Source organism: Diadema antillarum, unplaced genomic scaffold (assembly GCF_040938485.1).
Source record: "Diadema antillarum isolate AM-2024a unplaced genomic scaffold, OU_Dant_1.0 seq00002182_RagTag, whole genome shotgun sequence".
In the NCBI taxonomy this organism is placed as follows: Eukaryota; Metazoa; Echinodermata; class Echinoidea; order Diadematoida; family Diadematidae; genus Diadema; species Diadema antillarum.
The window spans coordinates 154,111-175,919 of record NW_027272819.1 but is presented as its reverse complement, the minus strand read 5'-3'; the positions used below and the strand labels follow the sequence as shown (position 1 = coordinate 175,919).

General features: G+C 37.8%; 1 protein-coding gene across 1 annotated transcript; it reads right to left on the bottom strand.

The window, feature by feature from the left end:
* Positions 1 to 14,595: 14,595 nt before the first annotated feature.
* On the bottom strand, positions 14,596 to 20,497 carry LOC139714166 (uncharacterized). Its single transcript, XM_071625884.1, has 2 exons — positions 19,069 to 20,497; positions 14,596 to 14,705 (listed from the first exon to the last, which is right to left on the bottom strand). The coding sequence occupies exons 1-2, from the start codon at positions 20,495 to 20,497 to the stop codon at positions 14,596 to 14,598; spliced, it is 1,539 nt and encodes a 512-aa protein (XP_071481985.1).
* Positions 20,498 to 21,809: the final 1,312 nt, after the last annotated feature.

Here is a 21,809-nt window from a genome sequence, read left to right as displayed (position 1 = left end):
TTGATTATGGGCCTACTTCAGATTCTCTGACAAGATTTTACGCCTTCTTTGCAGTCATGGATTCCACAATAAGGAATAGCTCGAGTTTAACACCAAAGGCCAATGTAACAGAGATTCTGTTTTCTGTATGGGCCTGTGAGTGAATGTCTTCGTGTTGCCAGAATGTTTTTAGTAACTCTTCAAAAAAATAACTGCTTTAATATACATGAGTCTTACCGTACAAGAAACAGGATTATATTTTCACATTTCTCGTCTAGCAATTCATTAGGCAGTCAAATAATGTCATATGAAGTTATCAGTGAAACGACTTCGTCAAGTTTTGGTTCACTTTATCTCAGCAGGTTATTATCATTACTTCTATGGTCCAACGGCCCCAAAATGTCTAAAGCCAACTACATACGTCACGTATACTATAACGTTACAAGATCTACACCTTTCCTATGCTGAGTGACATTATTCTTTTTCTACAGATCCATCACAATGGGCTTGTGATTTCGACAACTTTGGCTCTAATCTTTGTGGGTGGAGTCAAGATTTTCAGGACGATTTTGATTGGCTGAGACTGCCACGTAACATCAGCAGACATTCAGAGAATGGTCCGTCTATTGGTAAGTGGAAATGCCAAGTTTATTTCAGCCATCACTGTTTTTTGGTTACCCAATAAACCTCCGAAACAATAGCTGGACTTAAATAACATTTACCATATGATGGGACACACTGCACCTGAGCAACAGTTAGTATAACTGAAGAAAGTATTGCTTTTTTTTTTCTTTTCAGAGCGACAGGGGGAGTGATTTTCTGGTGTTCCCGGAATTCCAGATTCTGAGCATTCTTCCCATGAGCCATTGAAACCGATTGAATTGTCTTTCTCTGATATTACATTTGCAAAGAATGTTAACGAAGGAAAGTGCATGCTCTATATCATGTTTATCGTTCGCCACCCAGAGACGTGGGAAGAGAGGTATAATCAGTTTAGGTTGTGGTTATATGGGTGCATGGTTTGACTAGCTACCGGATCGAAGAAACTATCTGCGACTTATAGCCTTCATAAACTCCTTCATTGTACTATCTTTCCCTGTTAGGAGATTACAGTATGTTCATCAACGGCACGACACAGGATGCCGGCGCTCGAGCTAACTTCACAAGTCCGTATACCAACACCGTAAGCACGAGTGCCACCTGTTTACGGTTCGCCTTCATCATGCCGGGGGTCTCCAGTCACTCCTTTCTCAAACTCTACTTCACCAATCAAAGTTTTTCCAAGCTCATCTGGTTGAAGCGGGGTGACCAGGGAGCGTTTTGGAAACTAGCTAGGGTGGTAACCTCTGGGCTGGGTGAGGGACATTTCATCTTCGAAGGCGTGGTGGGTACTCCAGAGCGTAGCGTCATAGGAGTGGATGACGTCCAGTTCGGACCCTGCGATGACCAATTCGATGGTAATCATAAATCACCACTTTGTTATCTTGGTATACATACACGTTGTTACAAATTATCATAAGTAGCACATCAACTTCTTTGTGAAACGTTAATCAGTACTACTAGGTGATTTGTTGTGTTTTGTGAAATATCGTGACTGCTGGATTTCGTGTCATTCTTGGTCTCTACCATTAATTCTCTTTTTTTCTCTCCCTTCTCTCTGGCAGCTCCGAAAGTCTCATGTAACAACGGCAGAATGGAAATACTCCTCAAAAGGGAAAGTTACCGAATCTCATCTCCTAGCCAAATTCGGTTTTCCGATTCTCGTTGCTATGGTTACGCTTTCAACTCTGACTACGTCTCCCTTTCAACATCTGTCGAAGAATGTGGAACGCGCATAGCGGTAAATATGATAAAGTCTGGCAGAAACATGTACCGACAATAAAGTATTTGACAAGACTCTTGTAGATTATTAATTGACTAAAATTGTTCATTCCTCAACATTTGTTCGTTGTTCCTCAATATTCGTTGTTTTACATTGTATTCATCTTTGATATTACCCTATTTGAATTATGGAATTTTAGTATGGGGAAACACCCATCAATTATAATTGCATAGGGTTCTACTGTTACAAAGAAGGCTCTTCGCATTATTTGTAACATCGTTCCATATTCTCCAACAAATCCTTTGTTTTTTTATAATAAGATTCTGAAGATTAAAGATTTGTTTTTATTTCAACTAAGGCAATTCATGTATACTTATAGTAAGAACTGCCTCCGTTTATTTTTAACTCCATGTTATGCGTAACCTGACATACCATGGATATCCAACCACACAGTCAAATGAATTTCATTTACCTTTATTAAGAACCGTGCTTGCTCATCAGAGTTTCATTTATGCAGGTCCAAGGTTATCGAACTCCCTTCCCATGGACCTAAAAATGCACCGTCATTGAATTCTTTTTAAAAGAGATTGAAGATGTTTCTTTTGAAGTTTTATAAAGCAACCGAATAGATTTAATTTTGTATTTTTCGTAAGCATGGCATTATCTCCTCTTCTTCACTATAGGCTGCGTTCTCTTGGAGAGGCATCGACCATTTTTACTGCGTATAGTATTTTTGTATTCCATACGTGTCCTCACGGTTAATACAGTCTGTTCCGATGGAAAGCAGCTCTGTATCATTCTCGAAAACGCTTGGCTAATTGTCTCTGTGGGCTTTGACTCTTGGTGTATGCATCAAAATAATTTAGGTTTTTCTTTCTGTCTCTCTCTTCCTCTTCTCCCTATTTTCTGTTCCTTTTTTTTCACACTTTTGCTTTCCTTTTTTTTTTTCTATTCCCGACTTTCCCAGTCTCCCGCACTCTTTGTAGTTGTAAGCTTTTCACCCCCCCCCCCTTATTTCCCCCTTTCCCTCAGAGGTACCCACGTGATACAAACATAGTCTTTTTTTTCTCAGAGTGTATAAATAGAATATGTTTCCTTTTGTACTCAACATGCAGACAAGAACACGTTCTCATCCCTGTCTGGCTATTTATATCATCAACGACTCGCATGTCAAATTTATCATATTGTTTGTTGTACATTCCGTTGAAAAAAAAAGTGAAAATAAAGTTTGAGTTTGAATTGAATTAGATTATCAGGCATCTCTTTTATTGTAACAAGACAAACAAATTCTAGTAATTACGACTTATCCTGCTATGGTGAACGTTTTCAAGTATGCTACTCGTCATCTTTAACTGTCTGTCCAAAGAGCTGAGACGTCTGGTCTTGAATTAGTCCAGTTATAGTGATTCTTCCATGTTATTGTCATTCAGTCGCTGCCTGTAATGTGAGATGGAAACTACCAGACCCAAAATTACATAAACTGCAGTCGTGGAGATATACGTCTTTCCCTGAATTTGTTCTTGTCAATGCGCTGTGTGTTGAAATGTGAATATCCTTCTAATCATTCAGTGCTTTAAACAAAACTGCACATATCTTATCCATTGCAGGAAAGATAATGCTTAAGAAAACTCAGAAAATGCGTTTACGAATTTGTTTTTGTCAATGCGCTGTGTGTTGAAATGTGAATATCCTTCTAATCATTCAGTGCTTTAAACAAAACTGCACATATCTTATCCATTGCAGGAAAGATAATGCTTAAGAAAACTCAGAAAATGCGTTTACGATTTCTGGACGGGGAGCGATGTTGACCCCCGGTCATTTCATCTGACCTTGATCTAATCTGCAGCATGAATAAAGAGGGTGACACGTTATAGACCATTGGTTCAGACATCAGACATGCTCTGGGTATCGATATCACATGCAACCCCTATTTAAGGGGACCTTCATAACCCTGACACAAATATATTTTTGTATTCAGAGTGACGAGGAGAACTTTTTCTTCACGAATGAGATTGAGGATGTGAGCGGGGCTATGCAGAGCTTCGTCGTCAATTGCACAGTGAGGCGCAGACAGCTCGTCCACACCTCATACATCGTCCAGTCTTTCGTGTCCGTTTTTACAGAGGCGTTTGGCCATGGCAATTTCACCATTGCTATTCGACAATTCAGCAGTCAAAATTTCGATGTAGCTCTGTCGGAACAGGATCCCCCAGAACAGGTATCCCACATCACCCGTCCTTGTATTACATTGCAATTATCATGAGTCAGTGCCATGATCACAGTGTGTATGGTGATAATGATTTCACAATACGAATGGGGAAAAGGCAATGAACATCCAAATAACGTCTCATGCAGGTGATGATTTGATTGGTTCGGATCAGGAGAACATGATCATTTAAAAGGAAATTCATTCGAGGAAAATGTTTCATCGTCTGGTAGTAGTTTGTGATGAAGATGGTAGCTTAGATCATTTACTTTGTAATGACAAATACTTGATGATTTCGAAACTCACTAGAAAGCGAGCAGGAAGTTGGGTAGTTTCTGTGACATGTTGCTCCATGATACTCAGTACTGATATAGTAAAGATTTGGCACGGGGTATCTTCAGCCTCTTGTCGAGTGAATCGGTAGCGTGTCATTTTGTTATTCTTGTGTCATGGAATTATCTCGACTGATTTCCAAATCAACTGTTCAATAAATCAAAACAATCAAGGTGTTTGAAGGCGATACCATCTACCTCGGCACAACAATCGCATCCATGGGGAATGTTTACATCCTCAACGAGCGTTGCTGGGAGACGCCTTCTCCAGACCCAGCAGATCGGAGTTACCGAGATCTGATAGAAAGTGGGTGAGTTTAGGGGAGCAGTGATAGCCCTCTTATGCAATACGAGCTTTATCCCTGAATGTGCCTTTTGCTTTTGGACATCGGTTCCTTCTTTTATGACAAGATTTTAAGACAAACACTTCGACAACCTTGTTACGATTTACTACATCTTTGGATTTGCTCATCTATTTTTGTATGTTTTACACGAATTTGGACAACCTCGGAAAATTTTTAAGGCTGTACATGAAAGTCACTTTTGGTTGGAATCATATACAAAATGTACTGTGAGAGTGATCAATCTTTCCTAAACATCTGTTGTTTAGATAAACTATTCAAACCCTACATTTTCAATCGTTCATCAATAAACTTTTGATAATGATATTTCAGTTTATTCTGAAATATCTTCTCAAATTAAGTCAATATAGGTCTTGCAAGCGAAGGCTCTTGAGCAAGATTTGTGATTATCGTAAAGAAAGTTGATGAGGAAAGCGGTTACACATTTCCACGAGTTTATTAAACCATGGAGCTACTAGAGTATCTCCGTGATTAAACCGTTCTGTATAGTGATAAAACACAGCTCAATGTATTCATCATGAAATTGATTACTGTAACACGTTTCATATCGTAAATTGTACGTATGTCGGACCCAGCCTTGTCATTTTTTAATCAAAATTTGTATGCAGATTGCCTGTATCGAGAAACGTGAAAATCTATGATATCAACAACTCGACGGTGAAGGCGTTTTCCGTCAGGGCTTTCCAATTCAATCGCGTTACCGAGTTGGTAAGAATCTTTCAGCACTTATTTCCATTATCAACTTGCTCTGCAACAATAGATTTATGGGTCTGTATGGTGGATGTGTGATGGTCTGTAGTAAGAGGACATCATCTCCATAGTTGTTAATATGGATGAATAAGATCGAGGAAATGGCAACTCTTGAGGTTGGTGTCTCAGAGAAAGATCCACACCTTCACGATGGTCTTTATTTAGTATTATTTTCGGCTGTTTGTTGTTAAGATGTTGGTGGAAAAAGATGAACTCCCTATCTGTGTAGTCAAAGATTGTAGTGATTTTGCAGAACGCGAGTTAGTAGAGTCCCCAAGTAACGTTAAACTTGACTGGAGTCGCAAGCAAGCTCCTTCTTCGGTCTACTGTCACATAAAATTGCAAAAGTTTAAGCCAAAGAAATCCTGATATGACAACAGGTTAATGGAACCGTGGTGATATTTTAATTTTTTTTTCTGTCTATAAGACTGAATTTGTTATATCATTGTGGCTAATAATGGGTCAGTCACGAGTCATTGAGCACAGTATTATTCATTGGATTATTTGACAGACATACATCCACTGTAACGTCCTGGCATGCCGGCAAAACGATCGACTGGAAAGTTGCCAGACTTCGGACCGTTCTGGCCCACGTGCCAAAAGGTATTCGAATCGGAAACCTGCCAATGCTTACATTCTGTCAAGCGGACCATTCATCGTCCAGAGACACAAAGGTATTATACAGTGCATACCCGTCATAATGAACACGATGGTAACGAAATTCTTATTACAACGAAATGAACATTCAGGTGCAAAAATTACCTACACATCATTATACGCTATACTGTTTGGTTATAAGGAAATTTTAGTACAAAGAAAGAAAACCGTCTGTCCTGAGGACTACTAAATAATGGTAGTACACTGTACTGATATTGAAAGATACCAGGTTGTGGATGTTCCGAAAAAAATGTCCTGCTTTTATTGTACTGTAGTCGTTTTGTTTCCCCCCTCCCAAAAAAAAAAGACAAAGAAAAAGAAGAAAGATGTTGCTTTCATGCTTTCAATGAAATCTGCACTTACGGACTCCGGAAAATACCATGCCATGAGCACTGAAAAGTGGACCTGTGCGCTATACAAGTAGCCACTATTATTATTATTATTATTACGGACTCCGGAAAATACCACAACAAAAGGAGAGAGAGAGAGAGAGAGAGAGAGAGAGAAATAATGAGCGGAGTGGAGACATTTAAGAGGTAGAGATTAGCAAAGAAAACCTTTTACACCAAGTGGTGACCTATATTGGTCCTAGCGCAGGCACTGGGGAGAATAGAGTATAATTATATTTTATTGATAAGCTTGAAACTCTATCTCTCTCTCTGTGGCATCTCTTCTACCCTTCTACCGTACAATTTTCCTTGACTATGCTTGTGTGTGTGTGTGTGTGTGTGTGTGTGTGTGTGTTTGCTTGTGTGTTTGCTTGTGTGTTTGCGCATATTTGTGTTGGGGGTATGTATGTATAATAGTTTAAAATGTTGAGAGCGATTTTACTTGATATAGCCGTATATCAGATATTGTCGCGTTCATTTTATTACATTCAATTCAACTCAATTCAATTTATTCGGCACAAAATAAATAAAAAGTACATTATGTACACAATAAAGATAAAAGCAATGTGTATGAACATACATGCACATATTATGAAAATTAATGTCGGGACCCCTTTGAAGCATCTGGTGCTTCTTGTTGGGGCCCAAAACAAAATTATACAAAATACAGTTGTTAAATAGCATATTGTGCAAAAATGAAAATGAAAAAAAAAACCACAATAACTTATCAGCCCTACACTATGCACACACACCACATTCATATCACACACACAGCGCACACCCAACACACTCTTTCAGTAGCAATGTCGGGATCAAAGAAGTGAACAGTAGAAGAAATTTGGTAGCAAGCAGTCTACTCAGACATGGATAACACTTTCTTAAAAGTATGAATAATGTTCTGAGACGAGAAAGTGTAGTGCTGGACTTGAGATCTGGACTAATTGAATTCCATTCATTTACACCGAATTGAGAATGAGTTCTAACTGTTAATCTGGCTAATGGCATTCTCAGGCTATATCTTTCCCGAGTAGAATAATCATGTAAACACAAATTACATTTAAACATATCACGCAACAAAATTGGGAGAATACCTTTATGATACTTAAACATAAACACTAATATGTTAAATCGAACAAGTTCGTAAATGGGTAGAATTTTTAACATGATAAAGATTGGTAAACTTGAACTGCGAGAATTGCTCTTAGAAATCAATCTTATCGCACGCCTTTGTAACATATATAATTTCTCAACATGAGATTTATATGTCTTACCCCATATTTCATTACAATAATTAAAATGTGGTGATATTATTGCATTGTATATATAGAATACAATTTTTGTAGATATGTTTTCTAACTGGTGCTTTCACTCAAGAGATTCATGAATAGAAATACCATGAAAATTTATAATTTGAGTTCTTTCAATAATTACTTTTCAATCGTAATCAAATCAGAATTTACAGAAATTTTCTTTCTTTTAGAGTGAAATAAAACATTTTGTTTTTGTGAAATTAAAAAATAACTTATTACACTTAAACCATTCATTCAGCGATTGTAATTCATTATTCAGTGTAAATATAAGTGTGTTTACATTTCTGTGAGAATATGATACTACAGTGTCATCAGCAAAAAGAAAAAAAAATCAATATTTCTGAACAATTTGCAATACCATTAACATATACTAGAAATAACAGTGGCCCCAGCACAGTGCCCTGAGGTACACCGATGTATACCTCTCCTTGCGTGGATTCGACACCATCAATCACCACATATTGTTTTCTATTTAACAAGTAATTAGAAAACCATTGTAGGGGTAAACCCCTTATTCCATATGAACATAGCTTTGTTAAAAGGATATGGTGGTTGATGGTGTCGAAAGCTTTTGTGTGATTTTGGGATTTTATTATTTCAAAGATATGTTACCTCATAATATTTCATGCATGTTTTCCACTAATAATGAAATTCATAAATACAATACACGAAATTGCAATAGATTTCATATGTGGGTAGTAAAAACAAATCTGGTTTCAAACTCCGTACGTCACCAATTTCCATTAATCTGGTATTCGATTCCTAGAGATATTTGTTCAAGCAATAGCCTGTCCTCATTTAAGAAATTTTTGAAAATATACCTTTTAGCAAATCACACATAGTCAATCTATCATATCATTTGTCTTATGTTTTTGTTTTGTTTTGTTTTGTTATGTTTGGTGTATTTGTTGGTTTTCTGTCCATGCCTACACTTTGTACCTTAAAATCAATTATTTTTGTGCATACTCGTAAGGGAACTTACTTCACAAGGCCTTTTTGGCTTTATTTCAAGTTCTCTTTTTTTCATTTTCACTGTTATATGTAAATGATTGATTATCTTTTTGTTCTGTATTGTAAAATCCAATACTGTTGTATTGTTTTATCCGAAAATGAGATGAATAAACGAATTGAATTGAATTGAATTGAATCCATGAACACTCCACAACAAATATTACCTGTATCAATTTCTTGCAAAATATATCATATTCAATGAGGTGGAATGATTTTTCCGAAAACCAAACTGTTCAGGAATTAAAATATTCTCCTTGGTAAGATAATCACAAAGCCTATTTAAGTAGTTTAGCAAAAATAGAGAGGAGAGCAACAGGTCTATAATTTTCAATTTTCTGTGGATTATCTTTTTTAAACAAAGGAACTATTTTGGCAAGTTTAAATTCATTTGGCACAACACAAGTGCTCAATGACATATTAAAAATATTACATAATGGATCAGCAATATACTGAATGCAATCTTTAATGACTCGAGGAGATCAACTTTTGATGTCTGAATTAAAGAAGATATTTTTATAATTTCATGAGGAGATGATGGTTCTACAAAAAAAAAAAAAGATTTAGCATTTTGACATGACATAAACTCTTAAAATGAATGAGATGCGCAGGGGTAGAAATCGACTTTGACAGTCATTCGCCAATATTAATAAAATAAGAATTAAATTGATTTGCTATATCATGTTTTGAAGAAAACCTTGAATTTTCGAAGCACATACTTTTGGGCATAACATTGAGTTTTTTTCTACCTGAGATTTCATTATTAAATTTGTCTCCATGTTTTTTTGAGATCACCCTGCGTTGACAAACACATTTCATTGTCATACTTTTTACTTCATATATTTTGAACAATGAATAATATTTTAGTTTATAGTTTTTATTTATAGTTTATTTTCATACTTCTTATTACTAGGTATTTGTTTAGCATCAGGATATTTAAGACTTGCATTATATAATTTATTCTTAAATTTTATAGATTTGAGTATGCCTTGAGTAATCCAAGGTTTCCTTAATTTGTTTGTCTTTTCACGAATAATCTTTGAAGGAAAACACTCACAATATATCATATCAAAATTTTCAATAAACTTACTATAACTGTCATTTACATCTGAACAGTCATTCACAAAACACCAATCAATACACTTTAATTTATTTGTAAACAACGACAAATTTTCTTCATTGATAATTCTTTTCTTCACACATTCTTTTAATGATTTATAATTACATTGTCCACCTTTCAATATGACATATATTTGAAAGTGATCAGAAAGATCTTCATATATAATTTCATTAGAAATATTCTTATTGATATTGTTAGTTTAAATGTTGTCAATTAAAGAAGCTCTGGTTGATGAAATACGAGTCGGTTTTGATATCAAAGGAAACACATTAAAGAAAAAAAACATATCCCAAAAGTTATTTGTTTTACTATGACTTCCATAATTCAATAAATAAATATCAAAGTCGCCCATCAAATAAAATTCCTTCTTTTCACTTTCCAATTTTTCTACAATAGCATTAAATTTAGAAATGAAATCCACAATATCGGTACTTGTAGAACGATGAATACATGCTACAATAAAGGAGTTATTATTTTGAGTAAGTTCAATAAAAAGCATTTCATAATTGTCTGTAATACATGACAAATCATTTCGTATAACATATTGATATTCATCTTTTAAATACAATCAACTCCACCACCAACATTACCTAGAGGTCTACATATATAAACAACAGAATAATTATCGATATCATACTAGATTATAGGTTTTTGAAGAAAACTAGGTTTCAGATACTGCCATAATGCTAAAACTGAAGTCTAGTGTAGCAAGTAGGGTATTAAATTATCAGAGTTTTTATGCAGACTTCTTGCATTGATATGAAAAAAAAAAAAGGTCAGAGTTAATACGTGCATGGTTGGCATGAAAATCCTCACTGAGAATATACTTACGATCAACATCAGGAAAATTGGAAATATTTTCTTGACTTTCACCAATACTGAGTGATTGATGATTCATTGAATTCATATTGAAAGGATTGATCTTTAATGATTCAATTTTATTTATGTTAATTTCTTTCGTTAAATTGAAATAAGTATAGATTGTCAAAAGAAATTCATTATTCGTCAGAAATGTGATTAAATGGCAGTGCATCTGAAGCACAGTTTACACAAAGCCATGACTGAGTAGAAGAAGAAACATTGCTACTTTCACACTCACACATTCACATACACAGACACAGTTACTATTCAAAAGTTGACGGAACCATTGATGTTAATGCTGTTACTCTTCATTTTGCCGTATTCACTTTTCCTTTTTATGATTGTACCATACTGCATTATTGGTCCTTGTATAATTGCTCTCACTATTCATCAGGTATGTCGGTGAGTTCGGTGACTGTATACGTCGCTCTGTCCGCCATGTTGGTATGCAGCATCGGTGTGATCCTCTATCAACGCCGTCAGAACACCAGAAACTAAAGGCTCTAGAGATGAAGTGCCTTCAGATATAAATATAGTTTCCTTTACAAAAGTTATACATGATCTAGAAAGGGAGATTGGAATGCGCTAGTATAACGCAGAAGTTGGTCTGCTGTGAAAAAAAAGATAGTAAAATCCACGATAAGCTTTGCCCAGACAGGTAATAAAAGGTATCGCAGGCCCAAGTCTTCTTTACTTCTCTGACCATTATCAACAAAGTAAGACTGCGCAGTACTGTCACTGTCACTGTGGGACTTTATGTGATACATATCCCAAGAAAACACGCAAGAACATAATTTGATAATACTGGAATGTATAGTTTATACCTAGTTTAACATAAAGACCTTATGTTTACTTATTCATTATTATATTCAGAAGGCTGACATATAGATAGATGGAAATGAAATATCGATTGACATGGCTGTGCTTTAAAAAAAAAGATACTGCAGAAGAACGGCGATTGTACCATTAGATGAGATATACTTGGTTATTATTGGTTATAGTGCATGGAAACAGTGGATGCAATTTTTTTTTAAAGATTGTTTTCGATTGTAATGCCAAGATTTCTGACTTTTTTTAATATTTTCCATGGTGAATGGAGTTACTTTTACATTTATTGTACATATTGCAAGCCTCTTTTTTGTGTGTGTTTTTGGTTGAATAGATACTAGTGTCTTGTCTTTAAACCTTTAATCTGTCGATACTGTAATGCAATCGTTTACGAAATATATGTATTTACAAAGTACCTTTAATGGAAAATCACGCAAAAATAAATAATGTTATAAACCTATAAAAAAAACCAGTCCGAATGCAAGCGTGTTGGTGAGCAAGTCAGGTTAAAACAAAGGATCGGTAAATATAGATCTTTATTTACGATGTACCACGGGCAGCCGGGCAAGTACCAAATAAAATAGTATGAAATGTACGTAGAAAGAGAAAGAGAAGAGTGTATTGTTGTTTTCATTGTGTACATCTTGTGTTTATTAAGCGTAAAGTAAAAAAACATCAACACATCTTCGCATTTGATTTCACAGTACATGTATTAGATTTATATGCAATCAACATAACAATCCAACCAGCGAACTCGCTAATATTCACATGTAATTCTAATCTCGAAAAAAGAAAATCCAACACTCAATGAACCTTACAGCCTGTCTTTATATATATATTTTTCTTACTATGTTTGTTACAATTCCCCGTTACCTTATATCCTATATGATTTGTAGAAAACCGTTGCGGTGGTATAGAAGTGCAGGTGCATAATAGTTTTACTATGGGTATGTTCACCTGCATGTCCAGCGTGCTGAACGATGGAAATATCTCCACTTCGATAGATCCATTCAGCTCTCTATCTATCTATCTATCTATCTATCTATCTGTCTATTTTGTCTATCTATCTATCTATCTATCTATTTATCAACCCATCTTTCTGTTGTATGAACGCGTGTATGTCTGGTAAGATAATAACTGGTATAATTGTTACTGATTACCCATACTATACTTTTAATGCTGACATGGCTAAAGTATCAATTTATATCAGAGTTCAAGTCAAGCACGTAGGCTCTTCATCCTCAACGTAATCATGAAATTGCTTTCAGAAGCTAAACGTGATAATAGTGATAATTGTAATGATGATGATAACAATAATAATCATAACAAATAAAACACATACAGTTAAAAGAGGATAAGAGAATCAGGGCACTACCCAAAATTGTGTAAAGGTACAAGTTAAAAGAAAAAGAGAAAATGTTATTGAAGAGCTCAAGCAATATGAATATATATATATATATATATATATATATATATATATATATATACATACACATATATATGTGTGTGTGTGTGTATGTGTGTGTGTGTATGTGTGTGACGGAAGGAAAACTTGCAGTATAGACGTTGCAGTGATGTTCAGTCTTGCCTTTATTCCCCAAGCTTTCGACTATTTCACCAGCCTTTCTCAAGGGCTTGATGAGACATAAACATAAAAGCAAAATAGCAACCAATTTGCATGCATTTGAACAGAAATAGTAATAACAAGAAGCTAATCAAACGGAATGTAGACAGTAACATCAATTTGCATACATATCAACAGAATAAGGCAAACAACAAAACAAAAACAAAAACAAGGCAAAAGAAAATCGAACAAACATGGACAGCAATATTACATTCGCTCAAACGGAAAGGCAGTATTATCACATACACTTGCAGTGAAAAAAATGAAATTGTAGAAAAAGTAAAACGGTACAACAAAAGTGCCCACAAAAAGCGACGGAATTCGTTTAGAAACGTAGCTAGAACGTCCAACAAAGAACTAACTCCTTCCCAACCCAGTGCACAAACCTCTCTCACTCTGAAGTCACACTTTTGTCCAAAGGGTTGAATTTCTGTCCCACCCCTCCCCTTATCGACACTCTTCAATTACAAGCAGATGTAAATGAACTCAAAAGGAAAATGAGTCTGAAAGCATACTATGCTGGAAAAAATCAAACTGGTCAAAACACGCCTGATGCCGAAAGTCGGCACAAGCCCCATTCTGAAACAGATAGACTTAAATCGCTAATCAAAAAGAAAAGTCTCTGGACCCCACGCACCGAAAACCCACGTCTGGGTCTGTTCTTTGAAAACGTAGAGAGAGAAATTTTGGACTCCGCCCGAAAACATGAATCACGAGTGTTCGGACAATCTGACCAAAGCTGAACGGAAGGCTTTAAGAGCTCTGAGAAACAATGATCAAATTGTCATCAAGCCAGCCGACAAAGGCTCGGCAGTAATAGTTATGTCATCTCAAAACTATGTCGACGATGTCTCTGACAGCTGTCGGACACGGAGACCTACAAAAAGCTCGACCACGATCCAACACAAAACAATCTCCTCAAAGTAAAAGATGCAGTACAATGTTTGGACGAAGAAAAGAGTATAAAAAAGCTCTGATACCCCCAAACTGCTCTAGACCCAATCTGTATCTTCTGCCTAAACTACACAAAGAAAACAACCCGGGAAGACCGATTGTCTCCGGTTGTGCTTGTCCCACAGTACAGATCTCCAAATACCTAGACTTCCATTTGCGACCCCTGGTTGAAAAAATCCCGTCATATCTCAGAGACACTACTCATTTTCTACAACATATTGAAAAGCTCAATGCTGAGTCTGCCCCATTCTCATCACGCACTATTTTAGTTACAGCCGATGTGTCATCACTCTATACTAACATAGGCTACCCCATGCTGAAGGTCTAAAATCAATACAAAACGCCCTCTCGCGGCGAGAGCACCCCCAACCGCCAACACCACAACTGATGCGCCTACTGGAGCTGGTTCTGACCCTCAACAATTTTCAGTTCCAGGGCACCAACTACCTTCAAATCCAGGGCACAGCTATGGGCACTCCTGCAGCCCCCTCTTACGCTAATCTCTTCATGGCAGAAAAAGAAGAGGAAATCCTCAAATCGATGCACATGCCTATGCTGAAAAAAATCATGGCGGCGTCATATAGATGATATTCAATTCATCTGGATTGATTCCCCACGTAGCCTGTCAAAATTTCAAAATGATATGAATCAAAAACATGCAACCATCAAATACACATTTGACTCAGGGCGGTGAGTTGGCTCAGTCGGTAGCGCGTCTGCCTCACGATCACGCGGCCCGGGTTCGAACCCGAGTCTGGACTGAGCAATGTTGTGTGTAAACATACCGTCCCCTTTAGCAAGAGGCAAAACACTCTGTCCCTCGGATTGGACATAAAATGGAGGTCCCGTGTATGAGAGAGTCACAGCTCATGCACGTAAAAAATCCTGCTTCATTCATTTATCGCAAAGAGCAGGGTGTCTAACCCGGTGAAGTGGTCCCACCCCACATCCAACTGGACCCCATGGAAGACCAGCTTAGTGTAGCTGAATATGGGCTATCCAGCCATCTTCACAGATGGAAAATGAACAACGACTCATCCGAAACAAACATCAATTTCTTGGATGTCACCCTCTATCTTGAAGAAGGCACCTTACAAACAACAACTCCACACCAAACCCACCAACACGCACGACTACCTACTCCCCTCGTCCTGTCATCCAAAACATGTCAGGGGTTCAACAGCATCCCATATAGTCAAGCAACACGCATTCGCCTTATCTGTTCAGACCCCGACAAGACTTCTCACCACCTAGAACAACTAAAAATGCACCTCAAAGACAGAAATTACAATATACCAAAATGGTAAACAAACAAATCTCGCGAGCATCTCAAATCACTAGGGAAAATCTCCTCTCATACAAGGAACGAACCACAACAAACAACATACACTTCCCTATCATACACACCCGCCACAGCCAACGTCTCACGCATCATCCACAAACATTTCTCCATCATCAGGGAGTGCGATACCCTACGAAATATCTTCCCAAGGCCACCCATCACATCCTTCCAAGGTAGTAGAACGCTACGGGACATGCTGGTGAATGCCAAATTACCCAAACAACACACTCCAGCCACAGATCATGAAGAACATACACAAACACAAACAATATCCATGCTTGTAGACGCAATTAACGAAGACGCCCTACAGAGCTCTGAATCCACAACAAACACTAACTCACACAATTCTCCAAGCCCTCCCTACCCAACCCCTCTATACAGTTCCACAGCACGCCTACAGACATCAGCTCTTCAACGCCTGGTTTCTAATGCAAGTCAAAAAAAAAAAAAAAATGCATCCTGCACCAGCACATCCAAGACACACACACATTCACAAGCTCATCAACAAAGAAAACCTACTTCATCACAGACCATATAAACTGCAAATCATCTTGGGTAATATACCTCATCACATGCTGTCAATGTGGCCTACAGTATGTCGGTAAAACTCAAACGTCCCTGTACACCCGCCTGAACAACACACGTTCTGAGATTATCAACCACAACACCTCCAGTCGCAAATTCCTCCCCTACACCTTACATTTTAACCTACCAAATCACTCAGTTCAGGATGTACAAATCACAGGCATCGAACTCATCAAAAAGAAGGAAAGCCACATCATACTCAAACCAGAATCGTACTGGATATCTAAACTACACACCTTACGTCCACATGGAATTAATGCCGATCCTTAATTTTTCATAGGTCCTGTTTTAATCTCTATCCAGAACCTATACGAGAAGTTTTGAAGTTTATTGAGTACCTACTTAGTGTCAAGAATATAGGTGCACTTCATTCACTATAAAAGACCTTGTACTTATATCACATAAGTGTTTACGGCCCGAATGACTTTCAAAGGCATGTACCCATATTGTGCCTCGCCTGTCTATTTTACTGTGTCATCGTCCCAAATACCCCCAAGCCACATCACCCCTCACACTTCACTACCCCGCATTAATGTACGAACCCCTCACACTCATCCTCCTGACACCACACCACACACAAGCAAATCCCCACGCCTTAAAAGGTAACTAATGTGCTTTAATTTATGTTGGTTTCTGCATTACCGGTGCTATTACCAATAATAAACTACTACTACAATTTCATTTTTTTTTTCACTGCAAGGGTATGTGATAATACTGCCTTTCCGTTGGAGCGAATGTAATATTGCTGTCCATGTTTGTTCGATTTTCTTTTGCCTTGTTTTTTTTTTTTTTTACTGTCTACATTCCGTTTGATTGGTTTCTTGTTATTACTATTTATATTTCTGTTCAAATGCATGCAAATTGGTTGCTATTTTGCTTTTAATGTTTATGTCTCATCAAGCCCTTGAGAAAGGCTGGTGAAACAGCCGAAAGCTTGGGGAATAAAGGCAAGACTGAACATCACTGCAACCGCACGTCCATACTGCAAGTTTTTCTTCCGCCACACATATACCAATGATGCAGTACCCACCACGTACGAGGCCAAGCCCGCTTCACGTTATATATATATATATATATATATATATATATATATATATATATATATATATATATAGTTGAAAGAAATTGAACTGAGGCGGGACGTTGCTCTCGATCTTAGTCTCCCTTTTATTTGTCAAGCTTTCGGCCCGTAATTGGGCCTTCGTCAGGACCTACCAACAGAACGATTATTATATGAATAACCTGATGTGTCATATAATATATAATGCAATTTCACATATTACCAATCTTTTAAATCATTTCCTTTATATACACAAACCAATCATTCAATTCAATACAAATATCCAATCTAAACTCAAATCATCATCAGAATAACATCATATGTCCAAAAATATATATAAATAAATTCTTATATCATAATGCTGCCATATAATAATCATATTGTCTTAGCATGGTAATCACAAACAGAGTCATTATACATATATATCATATTCATATGTTTATTTGCATTGTGTATATGTATACATCCGCATACGCACACATAAATAAATTCTTATCATAATGCTGCCATATAATAATCATATTGTCTTTTAATTCTTAGCATGATGATCACAAACAGAATCATTATACATATATATCATATTCATATGTCTATTTGCATTGCGTATATGTATACATCCGCATACGCACACACACACACCCACATACATACGCACATATATACATATTCACATACACACACACAAGCAAACACACACACACTCACATACGCACACACACACACAACTCCAGTTGATATAATACTATCTAAATCAACATATGTTATTTTATTTCGTATATTACCGAAATATAATAGTGTCAACCCTGCCAAAAATATATCAACTCTTAGATCAAATGTGTAAACAACAACAATTTCTGTAAATTACCTGCGTGGGACTCGTGTGGTTATCGTGCATCCCAGCACCGTGTGCTCATATTCTGTTCAAAAATACAATAATTACCATTCAATCATTCATAATGCCTCTTATTTTGCAGATATAATCAAACATAATCATATTAAAACATCACAAGATCATATTCACAAATCCATCATACACTATTTTCCATATCATTCTTATCTATGCAGTCAGATCAACTCGTGACGCTCAACAGTAATCATGAATCGTGTGATCATACAATAAATATCAACAGAATTTCACAATAATAGTATTCAATCATGATATCTGTTATGTTACATATAAAAGTACAGTCAAAAATAATCATATCAGAAATCACAGATTCATACATTTTCCAAAATTCATCATTGTACACCATTATACATTTCATTCATATCAAATCACATGAACTTATTACACTCAACTTTATTCATACATCTTGTGATCATACAATATATCAGTACATATACAAATGAAATCTCAATAATCACAATATATCTAACCTGAAATTTATTAGGATGTTTTACCTGTATGTTGGGCTGTATTTTGTCCTGCCTGGTCATGGCCAAGTTTTCTGCTACGGGTGTCTTACTGTGAGTCTGAAGTTAGAGTGAGGGGGTTCGGGATAAGAGCTATGTAGGGTTCATTGGTCAACGTTAATGCCATCGGGGGTCAGTGTTTTCAATTTCTTTATCCAGAAGGATTCTCTATGGAGGATTGCTTGGCGGGATTTTGTTCGGATTGTTTCGATGCCTGTGATCTTTACATTGTCAATTGAGTGGTCGGGCTGGTTAAAGTGTGTTGTGTAGGGGAGGGTTTTTCGCTTGTTGGGTGTGTTGTAGTTCAGTATTTCCGATTTAGTGTTGCTGAATCTGGTGTACAAGGATGTTTCTGTCTTTCCCACGTATTGTTTGTTACATTTCGTGCACGATATCAAATAAATGAGCCAGTCTGACTTGCATTGTATTTTGGATGTGATTGGGAATTCTTCCCCCGTGACATTACTTTTGAACTTGTTGCCCTCTTTAACAAAGTTGTGAAGCATGCACCGTTTGGCTTCGCATTTGGCAAAGCCGTTTGTGTTGTTCTCATTCAGCTGGTCATTTTTGGGGTCGCCAGAGTATGTTAGTAGGTCGCGGAGGGTGCGGGGGCGTCGGTATGCAACCAACGGGGGATCCGAGAGTATCTCTGAGAGTGAAGCTGATTCATCTAGGGTTTTTTGTTCCTTTTTGAGAATTTTGTGTAGTTTGGCGGTGGCGGGACTGTATGTTAAGACGAAAGGGGTTCTTTCTAAGGGGGGCCGTTCTTTTTTGTCAAATAATTCCGCGCGGGGGATGGAGCGAGCTCTGTTGATTTGTAGTTTAGTTTGTTGGGGAGGGTAATCACACTTGTCGAGATAGTGTTGGAGATTTTCGAGGTGTTTGTCTGTGCTTTCTGGCTGAGAGCAGTTACGTTTGATTCTAAGGGCCTGGCTGTATGGTATGCTTTTGAACACATGTCGGGGGTGGCATGAGGAGGGAGGGAGGAATGTGTGAGAGTCTGTAGGCTTGGAGTATAACTCTGTCTGGAGAGTTCCGTCGTCTGAGAGGACCTTTAGGTCAAGAAAGTTGACACAGTCGGGGGATGACTCAAACGTGAATTTGATTCGGGGATGGAGGGCATTCACTGTGTTTTGGAATTGTGCTAATGATTGGGGGCATTGTGTCCAGATGAATATGATGTCATCAATGTATCGTTTCCACGATCTCGGGAAGATTGCGTTTGTGAGTTCTAATAGCTCTGCCTCTATCTCCCCCATGAAAATGTTGGCATACGATGGGGCAACAGGGGTGCCCATAGCGGTACCCTCTATTTGCAAATAGTTCTTGCCGTTGAACTGGAAATTGTTCAATGTCAGTACCAGTTCAAGAAGACGAATGAGCTGGTCGGTTGGAGGGGAGGGGTTCATTCGGGCGTTGAGGGCGTTTCGACATGCTTTGATGCCCTCATTGTGGGGGATGTTCGTGTACAACGAAGTTACATCGGCTGTCACTAGTATGCTTTCTGGGGGGAGGGGGTTCTGGGTCAGATTCAGGTCATTTATGTGGTTGAGAAAATCAGTAGTGTCCTTTAGGTGAGAGGGTAATTTTTCAACCAGGGGGCGGAGGTGGAAGTCAAGGAATCTTGAAATTTGCACAGTGGGGCACGCGCATCCTGAAACAAAAGGGCGTCCCGGGTTGTTGTGCTTGTGGATTTTGGGGAGGAAGTACATGTTTGGGCGACGTGGATCCTTTGGAATTAGTTTTTTCTTTAAGTCTGAGTTCACGTCAAGGCTTCCCACAGCTGTTTTTACCTTTTGTAGGTGCTGAGGGGTGGGGTCATGATCTAGGGCCTTGTATGTCTTTGTATCTGTTAGTTGTCGTAGACCTTCGTTGATGTATGTGTCTGTTGACATGACAACCGTACACGATCCCTTGTCAGCTGGTTTTATGATTATATCTTTGTTGCGTTTGAGACTGTAGAGGGCCTTTCTCTCTGATTTGGTTAGATTGTCACATCTTTTGTTTCTTTTACGTTCGTGAGTACTGACCATGTTGAATGTCGCGGTTTCTACTTGCTCTAAGTACTTGTGCAAGCTGGGCTCCTTGACGAAAGGAGTCCACGCGCTTTTTGTTCTTATCTGTTCTGGCAGCTGAGTCTGATCATTTTCTTTAGCCGGCCGATTATTGTTAAGGTCAGATTCTTTTTTTCTGCTTCAGCGCGAAGTGTGTTGTTAGCGTCACTCTGCGTTTAAATGCATCTATGTCTGCTTTTAGTTGTAGTTCGTCCATATGGGGTGGGGTGGGGCAGAATTTTAGTCCTTTCGATAGGAGGCTGTGTTCTGCCTCAGAAAGTCGGTAGTTAGATAAATTCACTACTGCGTTATTGGAGTTGGGGGATTTCGTTGTTTTGTGATTTCTTTCTCCTGAGTTTGGTGGTGGATTTTCCGCCGTTTTGTATAGTTTGTTTCCTGAAATGGCGGTTTTTGTGCGTTTGGCTCGTTTTTTGTCTTACCGGGCAACTTTCAGAGTTGTGAATTCTATTTTTACAAAGTTCGATGTCGCGACGGAGTTTTGATTCTTTGCTGGCTCTTATTTGTGTAATCTCCCTACTAATAGATTTCTCTATTGAATTCAAAGATTTGTGATACGTTTCGGGCGTGGTTCCGTTCCAGAGCTCTTGTTTCTTTTCTTTCAGTGAGGCGTCAATCGAGTCAAGTTTCAATTCTACCAAGTCGATTGTTTTGTCGCGTAGAGAGCAAGAAGCGTCCCAAAGGATTGATTCCCATTCCTCATTTTCTGGGGCGAGGCAGCATCGAACTTTGTAAAAATAGAATTCACAACTCTGAAAGTTGCCCGGTAAGACAAAAAACGAGCCAAACGCACAAAAACCGCCATTTCAGGAAACGAAACTATACAAAACGGCGGAAAATCCACCACCAAACTCAGAAGAAAGAAATCACAAAACAACGAAATCCCCCAAACTCCAATAACGCAGTAGTGAATTTATCTAACTACCGACTTTCTGAGGCAGAACACAGCCTCCTATCGAAAGGACTAAAATTCTGCCCCACCCCACCCCATATGGACGAACTACAACTAAAAGCAGACATAGATGCATTTAAACGCAGAGTGACGCTAACAACACATTTCGCGCTGAAGCAGAAAAAAGAATCTGACCTTAACAATAATCGGCCGGCTAAAGAAAATGATCAGACTCAGCTGCCA